This window comes from Mustela erminea, chromosome 18 (assembly GCF_009829155.1).
Source record: "Mustela erminea isolate mMusErm1 chromosome 18, mMusErm1.Pri, whole genome shotgun sequence".
Taxonomy (NCBI): domain Eukaryota; kingdom Metazoa; phylum Chordata; class Mammalia; order Carnivora; family Mustelidae; genus Mustela; species Mustela erminea.
In genome coordinates, this window is record NC_045631.1 from 35,821,526 (window position 1) to 35,833,635 (window position 12,110).

At 38.5% G+C, this 12,110-nt stretch overlaps 1 protein-coding gene across 10 annotated transcripts in view; it reads left to right on the plus strand.

The window, feature by feature from the left end:
* The window catches only part of SPAG9 (sperm associated antigen 9), a 140,158-nt gene that overhangs the window by 101,711 nt on the left and 26,337 nt on the right, over positions 1-12,110 (plus strand). For all 10 annotated transcript variants that reach the window (XR_004280899.1, XM_032322859.1, XM_032322861.1 and 7 more), the window contains 10 exons: positions 115-245; positions 2,136-2,192; positions 3,202-3,375; positions 4,345-4,474; positions 6,730-6,819; positions 7,196-7,363; positions 7,798-7,969; positions 9,174-9,392; positions 9,904-10,099; positions 11,591-11,716. Coding sequence is in view for 9 of the 10 variants with exons in the window: in XM_032322859.1 (XP_032178750.1) it covers positions 115-245; positions 2,136-2,192; positions 3,202-3,375; positions 4,345-4,474; positions 6,730-6,819; positions 7,196-7,363; positions 7,798-7,969; positions 9,174-9,392; positions 9,904-10,099; positions 11,591-11,716 (1,463 nt within the window). In the remaining variant the exon portion in view is untranslated. The remainder of the gene's footprint in view (positions 1-114; positions 246-2,135; positions 2,193-3,201; positions 3,376-4,344; positions 4,475-6,729; positions 6,820-7,195; positions 7,364-7,797; positions 7,970-9,173; positions 9,393-9,903; positions 10,100-11,590; positions 11,717-12,110) is intronic.

The following is a 12,110-nucleotide window of genomic DNA, read 5'->3' on the forward strand; positions in this document are numbered from 1 at the left end:
TCCAGTAGATGAGAAATTAAGAAATATTTCAAAGCTTTGATTCTGCTAACGTTTAACAACACCAAAAACAGATATAGGCTCCCAGAGTGATCTGCAGTGTTCTTTTTGTTATAGAGTGATATTCCCACAGCCCAGAGGAAGCGATTTACTAGAGTAGAAATGGCCCGCGTTCTAATGGAGAGAAACCAATATAAGGAGAGATTGATGGAGCTTCAGGAAGCTGTTCGATGGACAGAGATGATTCGGTTCGTACGAGATGTGCCTCTTGGCGCTTTTCTAATATTGTTTCCTAGGTTTGAATAGTCCTTCACTCAGAACTGGAGTCCAGTCTTGGGGATCCAAACCTCGTACTCTGTTTACTAGGAAATACTTTCTGAAATAACACTAGGAATTAGGGACAGTATGTGTGATCAAAATGAGTGCCTTTTGTGGGTAAAGGGCACTTGGAGAATGTTTCCATGACCTCTAAAAGGTAATTATTATTACTTAGGAATGATGGTCTTTTTTCAGAAGAATAAAGAAATTGACACTACTTTTACAGTAATGCCAGAGAAAGATACGAATTTCACATGCCACCCAGAAAACTAAAGTCATTTTTACTCTGTGTCTTTATGTAAAATACTCTTGTCCAATTCCCTGCCCCCACCCCCTTTCTGGCTGTTTATACAAAATGTACATTCCGCGGACATCTTCACTGATCTGATCTTAGATCTCATCTAATGCTGCCATCTAATGGCCATATTCTCAGTAATAGGAAAAGCTCGTGAAATGTTCGTGAACTAGCTGCTCCCCGAATTTGCCCATATTTTTGAGTTTGGGTTCCCATGTCAGATTTACCAATAATAGTACAGATACACTGACACATTGTTTTAAAGATTGTGAACATATTTTTTAACCTCCAACTTTTACTTTGCGAGCACGTTATTTATTTAACTGTATGTCCTTTACTGGTGTCATACTAGAATGGAAGTACTTTGTATAAGACATTTACGATTTGCTAAACTTGTAATTGCTGCTGAGAAGGAAGGAGATCAGTATTCTAATCTTCATTAATTGGTCAAGAAGCTAATGTACTAAGAAGCTTGTTCTTAACTCAGACATTTAATGGATTTTACATAAATAATAAATATTTTAAAAATGGACATGGGGTACCTTGGTGGCTTAGTCAGTTAAGCCTCTGACTCTCAGCTTCGGCTGGGGTCATGATCATGGCGACCTGAGATTGAGTTGTGTCGTCAGGCTCTGTGCTCAGTGGGGAGTCTGCTAGAGATTCTCCCCCGCCACCATCTCTCTCAAATAAATAACTAAATCTTAAAAATTGAGCTATATAGAGGGGCTTCATTTTCTTTTTTCTTTTTTACGATTGATTTATTTTAGAGAGAGAAGCACAAATGGGAGGGACAGAGGGAAAGGAAGAAAAATCTCAAGCAGACTCCACAATCCCACAACACCGAGATCACAACTTGAGCTGAAACCGAGGGTCAGATGCTCAACCGACTGGGCACCCAGGCTCCCCAGCAGGCTCCACTTTTCATTGCTATTTTTGATTTTAGCAGCCATGTGGTAGTCCACAAGTGAAAAAAAAAAAAAAAGTGGTGTCTTTTTTTTTTTTTTTTTTTTACTTTTCCATTGAATTAAAAGATGTTTTCAATTTAGTCCTTTAAAAAAATGTGAAAAGTGAGCCCTGATAATGAGAGCAGAATCCTTTCTACCTTACTAAATTAGTTTGGAGCATCTTATTTTCTGAAATTTTCTTGAACTACCTATCAATCCAGTTTATCCCTTTCTTTGGTCATCTTTTCAGTAATGGAAAGTATTAGTCCTATGAAAAATGACCCGTCAGAACAGTAAAGGTACAGGTTATCTTAGGAGAGCTGGAGCACGGAGACGTTCAAGACCTTTATGTAAAGCTAAGGATTCACAAGACAATATTTTGACAAAAGGGAGAATATTTTTTCTCCTTTATTGAAGATATCTCTCAATATGGCATGTTGGCTATCTGTTCAGCAGAGATGACAATCTTGTCTTGGTCAGTGGACTGAGCTCTTCGATGTGTCCCCTGTTCTTCAGATAAAAGCTAAAACATCTCACTGATAAAACATTTTTTCTTTCTTTGTTTTTCTTTTTAAATATAGTGCATCAAGAGAAAATCCAGCCATGCAGGAAAAAAAAAGGTCAAGCATTTGGCAGTTGTAAGTATCTAAAAACACATAAAGACATTAAAGAGCACTTTGAGACAAGATTATAGTCAAAATATTTCTGAGAATGATTTTGTGTCTCCTTTCTTTTTAAAATTTGGAATATATAGCTAAGTTGAAATTTTTTCTTTTTGATATGTAGCATGCCAGCTCGGTAAGGCTATTCTTGAGGACAAACATGCTGTCGTAAGCTGCATCCTATTGCTTATGCACTTGGTAGAATCTTCTGCTAAATTAAATCAAAATTATGGGGAATTATTCAGAGTGATAATTACGTGGATCCTCAGTAAATAAGTTATATGGATTCACCGGTTGTGTGATTGTAAGGAACTTTGCAAAGTAAAGCATAGAAATTAATGTCTGTAGGTTTGAGTAGTGAGTGTGTTTGTGTGTTTCAGAGTTGAATTATGTTCATGCCGGAAGAACTTCACACTTACTATACTTTAAACTTACCCTTTTTGGTGAATCTGCTATTAATAGAACTATTAATTCTTTTAAGTGGATATGAAGGTGGATATATAATTTGAGCTTAATGAGAAAATGTATAAGATGTGTATTAAAATGATAGTAAGTGTTCCAGTACTTACTACTTTTAGAACTGGCAAACTAAGCTTCTGTTCAAACCATGCAGCTATAACCTTGCTGTTTAACAACTACTTACCAAGTAAGAGCTGGGACCCATCTTACTCCTTCATTACAAGAAGTTTCCTGTACTTCAGCATTTCTTCCTTTCATTATGTGAATTGCTAATTAAAGTGCCAGGATCTGCCATTCTAAGCAATAGTTCCTCTTTCCTGAATGTCTGAGTTTGGCTGTGAGTTATTGCTAAGGATGCAGCGTATGACTACAAAAAATCTTTCTGCCAGTTCCTAACTCATGGCCCTTTAAAAGCTCTCTGGAATTTATTGAAAGTTATGGATTGTTTTTTATAGTGCATGTAATAACACTCTCTAGTGGGTGCTCTCTCTTGCTCTCTCTCGCTCTCTCACTTTTTTCTTTTTAGTTTCAGCCGACTTTTCAGCTCCTCAAGTAATACTACTAAGAAGCCTGAACCACCTGTTAATTTGAAATACAATGCACCCACCTCTCATGTTACTCCTTCTGTCAAGAAAAGAAGCAGCACCTTATCTCAGCTCCCGGGGGATAAGTCCAAAGCCTTTGATTTCCTTAGCGAAGAGTAAGTATTTTGCAGACTAGTAGTTATGCTCCAAATAAGTTAATAGTTCAGAACATTCTTGCCCCTTATCAGATCAGTGGTAAGGTACCCATAAGTCTATAAAGAAGCCATCTCTGTAATGTGACTGCCTACCTTTAAGTATTTGTAGTCAATATCTTTTATGAACATTGCATTTCACAGGTTTCATAATCAAAAGTTGTCTTTGTTGCTGCTCAATAACACTGATGCATATTAGCAAAATGTTAAAGGCCTATATAAGCCCTTATCCTAAATGTTTGAACATTTCCTTTGGTGTCAGAAGTTGATTTTCCCTCCTGACTCTGCTGCTCATTAGGTGAACATGAACTTGGACAAACTAACCTCTCGCCCTAGTTTCTCTGGCTGTAAATTGAGGATGATAGCCTGTCTCAGAGGCACTAGGGTTAAATTACCCAGGGTATGTAAAGTGCCTGACACACAGATTTGTTAACTAAGACGTACACAGCAAGTTAGTTTGCGATTCCGTCTTCTGAAACAAAGCAGTGGTGTCCAGAAATTAACCTTTATTATCTTCCTAAGAATATATGGATTTATTGATCTTTAATCACTTCTAGCACATTCCCTGGCATGAGAAAATTCTCAGTAAATATTTGCTGAATGAACAAAGAAAGGGGAGGCACTAAAAATATTTAAGAATTTTTCCTTTTCATGTGGCCAAAATCTGAAACCCAATAGAAATCAGACGGCTGATGATTCAACATAATAAAGTAAGCTACTTGCTAATCTGTTAAAGTTTGACTGCTGTACCCACTGTACAACTTTAAAAGGCCGGCTTTAGGCTAATACTTCTCAGAAAGGCAGATCTTGAAGGAATCTTAACTGAAATTTTGTAATTTTTTTTATTGTCATTTTTGCTGTCTCAGCAGGAAAGGGGAGATTTGCTGTCGTTATATTCCCTTAATTAAAAAGGGAAATTTCTTTGCATTTTAGAACTGAAGCTAGCTTAGCCTCGCGCAGAGAACAGAAGAGAGAGCAGTATCGGCAGGTAAAGGCCCACGTTCAGAAGGAAGATGGTAGAGTTCAGGCTTTTGGCTGGAGTCTGCCTCAGAAGTACAAACAGGTAAGGTGTGAACATGGTACGAGCATCTAGTGGGAAGTGCTAGGGGAGAGGAGTATGTCTGGGCAGGAAGGAATTTAAATACCTGTCTCAAACCTGTTCATTTTAAGTTCGTGGACTTGGCACACACTTGCAGAAGGGTTGATGGTAGTGGTTCTCAGGCTGGTTTTTGGAGCCTCAGAACTCAAAAGAAATGCCTGAGTCTGGGAGGAGGCAGGGGGTCAACAGGAGGTTTACCAAGTGCACGGACTTGAGGTAATCCGTTGTGGGGTTTTTTTGTTGGTTTTTGTTGTTTTGTTTTGAGGGATAATTGACATATAGCATTATATTAGTTTCAGGTACACAACATAATGGTTTGATGTTTTTATGTATTGTGAAAGCATCACCACAGTAACTGTAGTTAACATCATCAGCAAACATGGTTACAGATTTTTTTCCTTGTAGTGAGAACTTTAACCTCTCTTAGCAGCTTTAATTGTGCAGTACAGTATTACTAGTTAGAGTTGCTGTGCCATACATTACATCCCGAGGACTGATTTTGGAAGTTTGTACCTTTGACCTCCTTTACAAAGCACTTCACCTGTCTCTCACCCCTGCCTCTAGCAGCCGCCAGTTTATTCTCTGTGTTTATGAGCTTTGTATGTTTGTTTGTTTAAGATTCCATATAGAAGTGAGATCATACAGTATTTGTTTTTCTGTGTCTGAATTTACCTCCCTTAGCATAAAGCCCTCAAGTTCCATTCACGTTGTCACAGATGGAAAACTACTATTCTTTTTTATGCCTAAATAATATTCCTTTGTATTTATAAACCACATTTCCCTTACACATTCATTTATTGATGGGCACTTAAGTTGTTTCCATGTCTTGGCTACTGTACGTAATGCTACAGTGAACATGGAGGTGCATATATCTTTTCAAGTTAATGTTTTTGTTTTCTCCAGATGAATACTCAGAAGTGGAATTGCTGGATTGTATGGTAGTTCTATTCTTAATTTTTTTAAAAAAAGTCATCTCTGTGCCCAGTGTGGGGCTTGAACTCATGACCCCGAGATCAAGAGTCGCATGCTCTACCAACTAAATGAGCCAGGCACCCCTATTTTTTATTTATTAGGAGCCTCCGTACTGTTTTCCATAATGGCTGTTCCAGTTTACATTCCCACTATCAGTACATAACGTTTGCTCTTCTCCACATGCTTGCCTTCTTGTCTTTTTGATAGTAGCAGTTCTGACAGGTGTGAGAGGATACCTCATTGTGGTTTTGATTTGCATTTCCCTGATGATTAGTGATGTTGAGCATCTTCACATGTACCTGTTGGCGGTCTGTTATCTTCTTTGGAAAAACATTCAGATCCTTTGCCCATTTTTTAATCTGTTTGTTTGTTTTTGCTATTGAGTTGCATGTGTATCTTGCTGTACTTTAATTGAAGATTTCATTTTTTAAAAAATATCTTTTTTAGGGACACCTGGGTGGCTCAGCAGGTTAAGCCTCTGCCTTTAGTCCAGGTCATTATCTCAGGGTCGAGCCCCACGTCAGGCTCGCTGCTTGGCAGGGAGCCTGCTTCTCTCTCTCTCTCTGCCTGCTTCTCTGCCTACTTGTGATCTCTCTCTCTGTGTCGAATAACTAAATAAAATCTTAAAAAAATATATATCTTTTTTAGATTTATTTATTTATTTCAGAGTGAGAGAGAGGGAAGGAGGGAGAGAGGGAGAGCACACGCACGGTGAGCAGTGGAGAGGGGAGGGGCAAAGGGAGAGGGAGATCGATGCGGGGCTCTATCCCAGGACCCCGAGATCATGACCTGAGCCAAAATTCAGAGTCAGCCTTTTAACTGACTGAGCCACCCAGGTGCTCAGAAAAACCTTTGTTTTTTAGAAGTTTTAAGAAGCCATTGTCCTGTAACCTTCCAAACTGTTGACTTAAACCTCAGTTCAGGTTTACACGAGCTTTACTTGTCTACTTCCGTATTCACTTTCCCTGAAAGACTCACACATGAGTACACATACACACGCACAAGCATACTAACATGTACATGAAGTAGTGTATCTCTTCTGAGCTCCCATAGTATCTTGTTTATTTTTTCTAACTGCCACTTGACTTTCTGCTTTTTTTTCAAATAAGAATAACAGAATTAACTTGGACATGATTTCAAAGAGGAAGGATGTACCAGCATTGCTTGCCCATGGCTCAGTGATTCTGTGAGCTCACTTTTGATGAGACTTACCAATGTGTCTTTCTCTCTCCCCCACCTAATTTTAGGTGACCAATGGCCAAGGGGAAAATAAGATGAAAAATCTACCTGTGCCTGTCTATCTCAGACCTCTAGATGAGAAAGATACATCAATGAAGGTAAATTAATTTTGAAGTTAAAGGAAATATTTCTTAAACTCTGGATGGATTTTCTTTCTAAAACCAGAAAAGTTTAAATTCTGCTTTTATGGGTGAGGTTATTGTTTATTTTATAATTTTAAACTGGGATACTTTCAATATTAAAGACCTGTATTCATCGGACGCCTGTCTGACTCAGTAGAACGTGCACCTCTTAATTTCAGGGTCTTGAGTTTGAGCTCCACACTGGGGAGAGTTTACTTGAAAGAAAGGAACAACAACAAAAAGACCTATATTCATAATCATTAGATTTTTAAAGAAATGTGAAAAGTTCTAAACATTTTTAGAAAGATAATGACTGACTAACCCCCCCTCACCTTTTTTCAAACCCAAAAAGCTGTGGTGTGCTGTTGGAGTCAATTTATCAGGTGGGAAGACCAGAGATGGTGGTTCTGTTGTTGGAGCAAGTGTATTTTACAAGGATGTTGCTGGTTTGGATACAGAAGGCAGTAAACAGCGAAGTGCATCCCAGAGTAGCTTAGACAAGTTAGACCAGGAACTTAAGGTAAGTGTATGCACTAATGTTTGACCTCCTGGTTGTAGCTTTTTGGTTCAAAACTGAACTTCTGGTCCAGCTTCTAATTGGGATTATTATGCAGGTTCCTTACACTCTCTTTTAGATCCATTTTACTGAGGTGTATTTTACATATGATAAAGTATATACACTTGAAATGGGTACAGTTCGAAGAGTTTTGACAAATGTATATACCCATTTAAGAACCATCAAAATCAAAATAGAGAACATTTTTATCATTAACCTGCTTTAACTGCTATTTTTTACTCTACTATTTAATTTTGAAAGGTGGTTGTATTTTTAGCCTTTTCAAATCTGAAAACAAACGCAAAAGAGTATTACCCTTTACTGTTACAGCACAGCTCTATGAATATGTACACATACATATCATTTTAAACATTCATTTTCTTACTCTGTATACATAGGAACAGCAGAAGGAGTTAAAAAATCAAGAAGAATTATCCAGTCTAGTCTGGATCTGTACAAGCACTCATTCAGCTACAAAAGTTATCATTATTGATGCTGTTCAACCAGGCAACATCCTAGACAGTTTCACTGTTTGCAACTCTCATGTTCTGTGTATAGCAAGTGTACCAGGTAAGAGGAAGCCATGTCCCTCTCTTCCTACCATCTACACCTTTTTACTGACAGGAACTGACTTGTTTGCTGGAGGTACAGTTATGCACTGCTCTCATGGAGTTTATGTTCTTGCTGGGGAGGACCAAAAATAGACTGGAAATAAATGACTAAATAAGATTTTCAAATATTAAGAAGATAATAAAACAATGGTAACATGAGAAGATGCCTGGTGGACAAAGAGCAAGGGACTATTTAGATTGATGAGAAAGAGAAGGCTTCTGAAGTTAGGGATTGAATATTACATAATGTTAAAACATTGGTTTAAAATGGGTGCTCACGGTATGTCTACACAATGCAATATTATTTAGTCATAGAAGGAATGTAATTTTGTTACATGCTACAACATAGATTAATTTTGGAAGCATGCTAAGCGAAATAACCCAGACACACAAGAGCAGATGTTGTATGATTCCATTTATATGAGCCATCTAGACTAGGCAGATTCATGAAGACAGAGGTAAATTAGAGATTAATAGGAATAGGGGTGGGGGAGGCTCAGGGAACAGGGTTAACGAGGACACATTTTCTGTGAGGTGTGCTGGAAAAATTTCAGACATAAATAGTTGTGGTTGCATGGCATTGTGTAAATAAATAATGCCACTGGGTTGTACATTTAAACATGTTGAAATATGGCAGGTTTGATGTTACGTATGTATATTTTACTGCAACAAAATATTTTAATGTACTATGAATAAGAACAGCCTTCTGAATAAAGGAAACAAGAAATTTATTTTTATATGGGAAATGCTCAGTTTTTCAATGTATTACTAATATCTAAAGACACTGTGTACACCTATGGCGATGAGCTTTTAATAGTGGTGGAAGTCCATATTGCAAATAGTATACTTGATAATTAAAAAAGATTCTTTTTATTGACGTGTTGGATATTAGATTTCCTTGTTTTTAACCTCATTAGGTGGCTGCTGAGGAACTCATTAAGAACAGAAGTGTCACTTCTGACATTTTCATGTTTAGTTATGCTTGCAGTAATAGAAGTATTATCTTAATTTTTGAAGTTGCTTTCTCATTTTGTGAAGGTTAATTTAAATAAAATCTAAAGTTACCATGCTGGCGGTGTATTTAAGTAGTTGTCCCGTCTGCACGCTCTTATTTCAAACCTTACTTACTTAGCTATTAGAAAAAGGTTTTTCTTGTTTTTCAGGAGCAAGAGAAACAGACTACCCTGTAGGAGAAGAGCTTTCAGAATCTGGACAGGTAGACAAAGCGTCTTTATGTGGCAGCATGACCAGCAATAGCTCAGCAGAGACGGACAGCCTGTTGGGGGGCATCACAGTGGTTGGTTGTTCTGCAGAAGGTGTGACAGCAGCTGCCACTTCTCCTAGTACTAACGGTGCTTCTCCAGTAATGGAAAAACCACCAGGTATCACTCTTTTCTTACATGTCATCAGTATGGAGTCAGAGCCTATCCCAGAGGCCTCATTACAGACTCCTACATTACAGAGTCCTACTCGATTTGGATCTTCAAGTAATGAGGGTGAAAAGCTCAAAAGGAAGACACTGTAATACTGTTGTAATGCCTATTAAAACAAGAATTCTGTGTTTGGGGGCACTCAGGTGGCTCAGTTGTTAGGCGTCTGCCTTCGGCTTGGGTCATGATCCCAAGGTCCTGGGATCAAGCCCCATGTTGGGCTCCCTGCTCATCAGGAAGCCTGCTTCTCCCTCTCCCACTTCCCCTGCTTGTGTTCCCTCTCTCGCTGTCTCTCTCTGTCAAATGAGTAAAATCTTTAAAAACAAAAACAAACCCAAGAATTCTGTATTTCATGGCATAGGGTGGAGGAGGATGGGGTAGGTGGAGCGGAATTCTGTAGCGGTGGTTTGTGTGGGGAAAAGCTCAAACTCAGAATAGTAAGCAAGTTTTATTTATTTTGTAGAAAAGGAAGCAGAAAATAGTGAGGTTGATGAAAACGTTCCAACAGCAGAAGAAGCAACAGAAGCCACAGAAGGCAATGCAGGGTCAACTGAAGACACCGTGGACATCTCCCAGCCCGGCGTGTACACGGAACACGTCTTCACAGATCCTCTGGGAGTTCAAATCCCGGAAGACCTCTCGCCGGTGTATCAGTCAAGGTATGCAGATGGGTCAGTAACTTAGGAAACCAGGAAAGTGCTCCCATGAAAGGAACAAAATCCTCTCAAGCAGCCACAGTATTCGTACTAGGTCTCCATCTCTCCTTCCACTGCATCTGCTCTGGATTCCCCTCCCCTCCCCTCCTCTTATGTTCTCTATTCCTTCTAACTTAAAAAACAGAACAAGGTGAAAAAAACACACAAAGAAGCCCTTGCCTATAGGTACAGTAGTCAGAATCTTCCTGGTCATTTTCTCTTCTGATACGATGTGTTTTTTCATTCCCATTCAGACTGTAACTGTGCAGTCCTCCCCAGCCCTCCTTTCTCTCCAGCCCCAGTTAGCTGTGAAATTCACAGTCTAGATTTCCCATGTGGCTTTGGATGACTTTTTAAATTTTTTTCTGGCAAATAGCTCTTCCTTTAAAGCAAAAGGAAATCTAGGCCCATTTAATGAATTCATTATTTTCTGCCTTCTCTAGGCCTTTATAGAAAGCTGATAGAGATCTGTCTAAATGTGATTCTTTTTTTTATTTAATATTCCTCCTCTTGTTTATAGAGTGATAAGTGTCTATTAACATTTGTCAATATAAGAATAAAGTCATCTTGGGTGCCTGGGTGGCTCAGTCGGTTAAGTGTCTGCCTTCAGCTCAGGTCATGATCCCAGGGTCCCAAGTCAGACTCCCTGCTCAGCGGGGAGCCTGCTTCTCCTTCTTCCTCTGTTTGCAACTCCGCCTCCTTAATGCTCTCTCTCTCTCTGTGTCAAATAATAAAAAGAATCTCCAAAAAAAAAAAGTCCTCTTTTTAGGAATAACAACTTTTTCTCTCTCGAATTTGATAGCCCACTTACCTTTTTCTAAAAATGTTCTGACAGTCCAAAGAAGGAAGGTCTTAGGAGAGAATATGAGTGTGTTTTAGCATAATAATTTATTTTAGAAAAAAAATTTTTTAAAGATTTTATTTAAGAGAGAGAGCAAAAGAGAGCATGAGCTGAGGAAGAGGTGGACTCCCCACTGAGCAAGGAGCCTGATGCGGGGCTTGGGACATGACCTAACATAAAGGCAGACTCTTAACCTACTGAACCACCCAGGTGCCCCTAGAAAATTCTTTATACTCCTTCTGTGTGTGTGTGTGTTTTGTCTTATAACAAACCATGCCTTCCTCTTCTTTTCCCTAAGAAAAAAAAAATTAAAAATTCAAAATAACCCTAAGGGAGAACCGTAATTATAAGTCTGGATGTTAACTGCTATATTACGATGTCTTAACTCCCTTGTCTGCACCTTGGTTCTCTTTAGTATGTTAATGTTACTTCTGGTACAGCTGCTGAAGTATTTATGATAAGCATTTAAGTTTGGGTTTTCTGGAATGCTGGTGTTTGATTTTTTTTTTTTTTCAAGCTGTTAAACTAAAAATAAACTAAAATGTGGAAATGTTCAGTCCTTGAAAACTGCAGCTAAGCATACTCAGATGCTTTCCTTTTCCCCACCTTGCTAGTAATGACTCGGATGCATATAAAGATCAGTTATCAGTATTACCAAATGAACAAGACCTGGTGAGAGAAGAAGCTCAGAAGATGAGTAGCCTTTTACCAACTATGTGGCTTGGAGCTCAGAATGGCTGGTAGGTGCCAACTCTTAATACTAGCTTTTGGAATCAGAAGATAAATAAGTAAAATGTGGTGCATAGGCATACAACAAAAAGTGCATATTAAAGCAGAGAACTTTATGTACTTACAAATTTTGAGATGATATTCTAATTAATTCATAAACTGGACTTGCATTGTTTATGAGTGCTAAATCATATAGTTCTTTGTCACAGAATATTGCCTTTATGTAATATTCTTGGAAGAAGAGGTAAATAAAACTTGAAAATCTGGGTGATCCAGAAATAGAAGATCCTGAACAGCCCAGAGACGGAATTATGGGTGCATAGAAGGCTTACATAGGCTAGAGTGTATTCAGGAAATACCAACGATTAATCTGTCCGGCTGCACAAAGGCCCAGTTCAGAACATT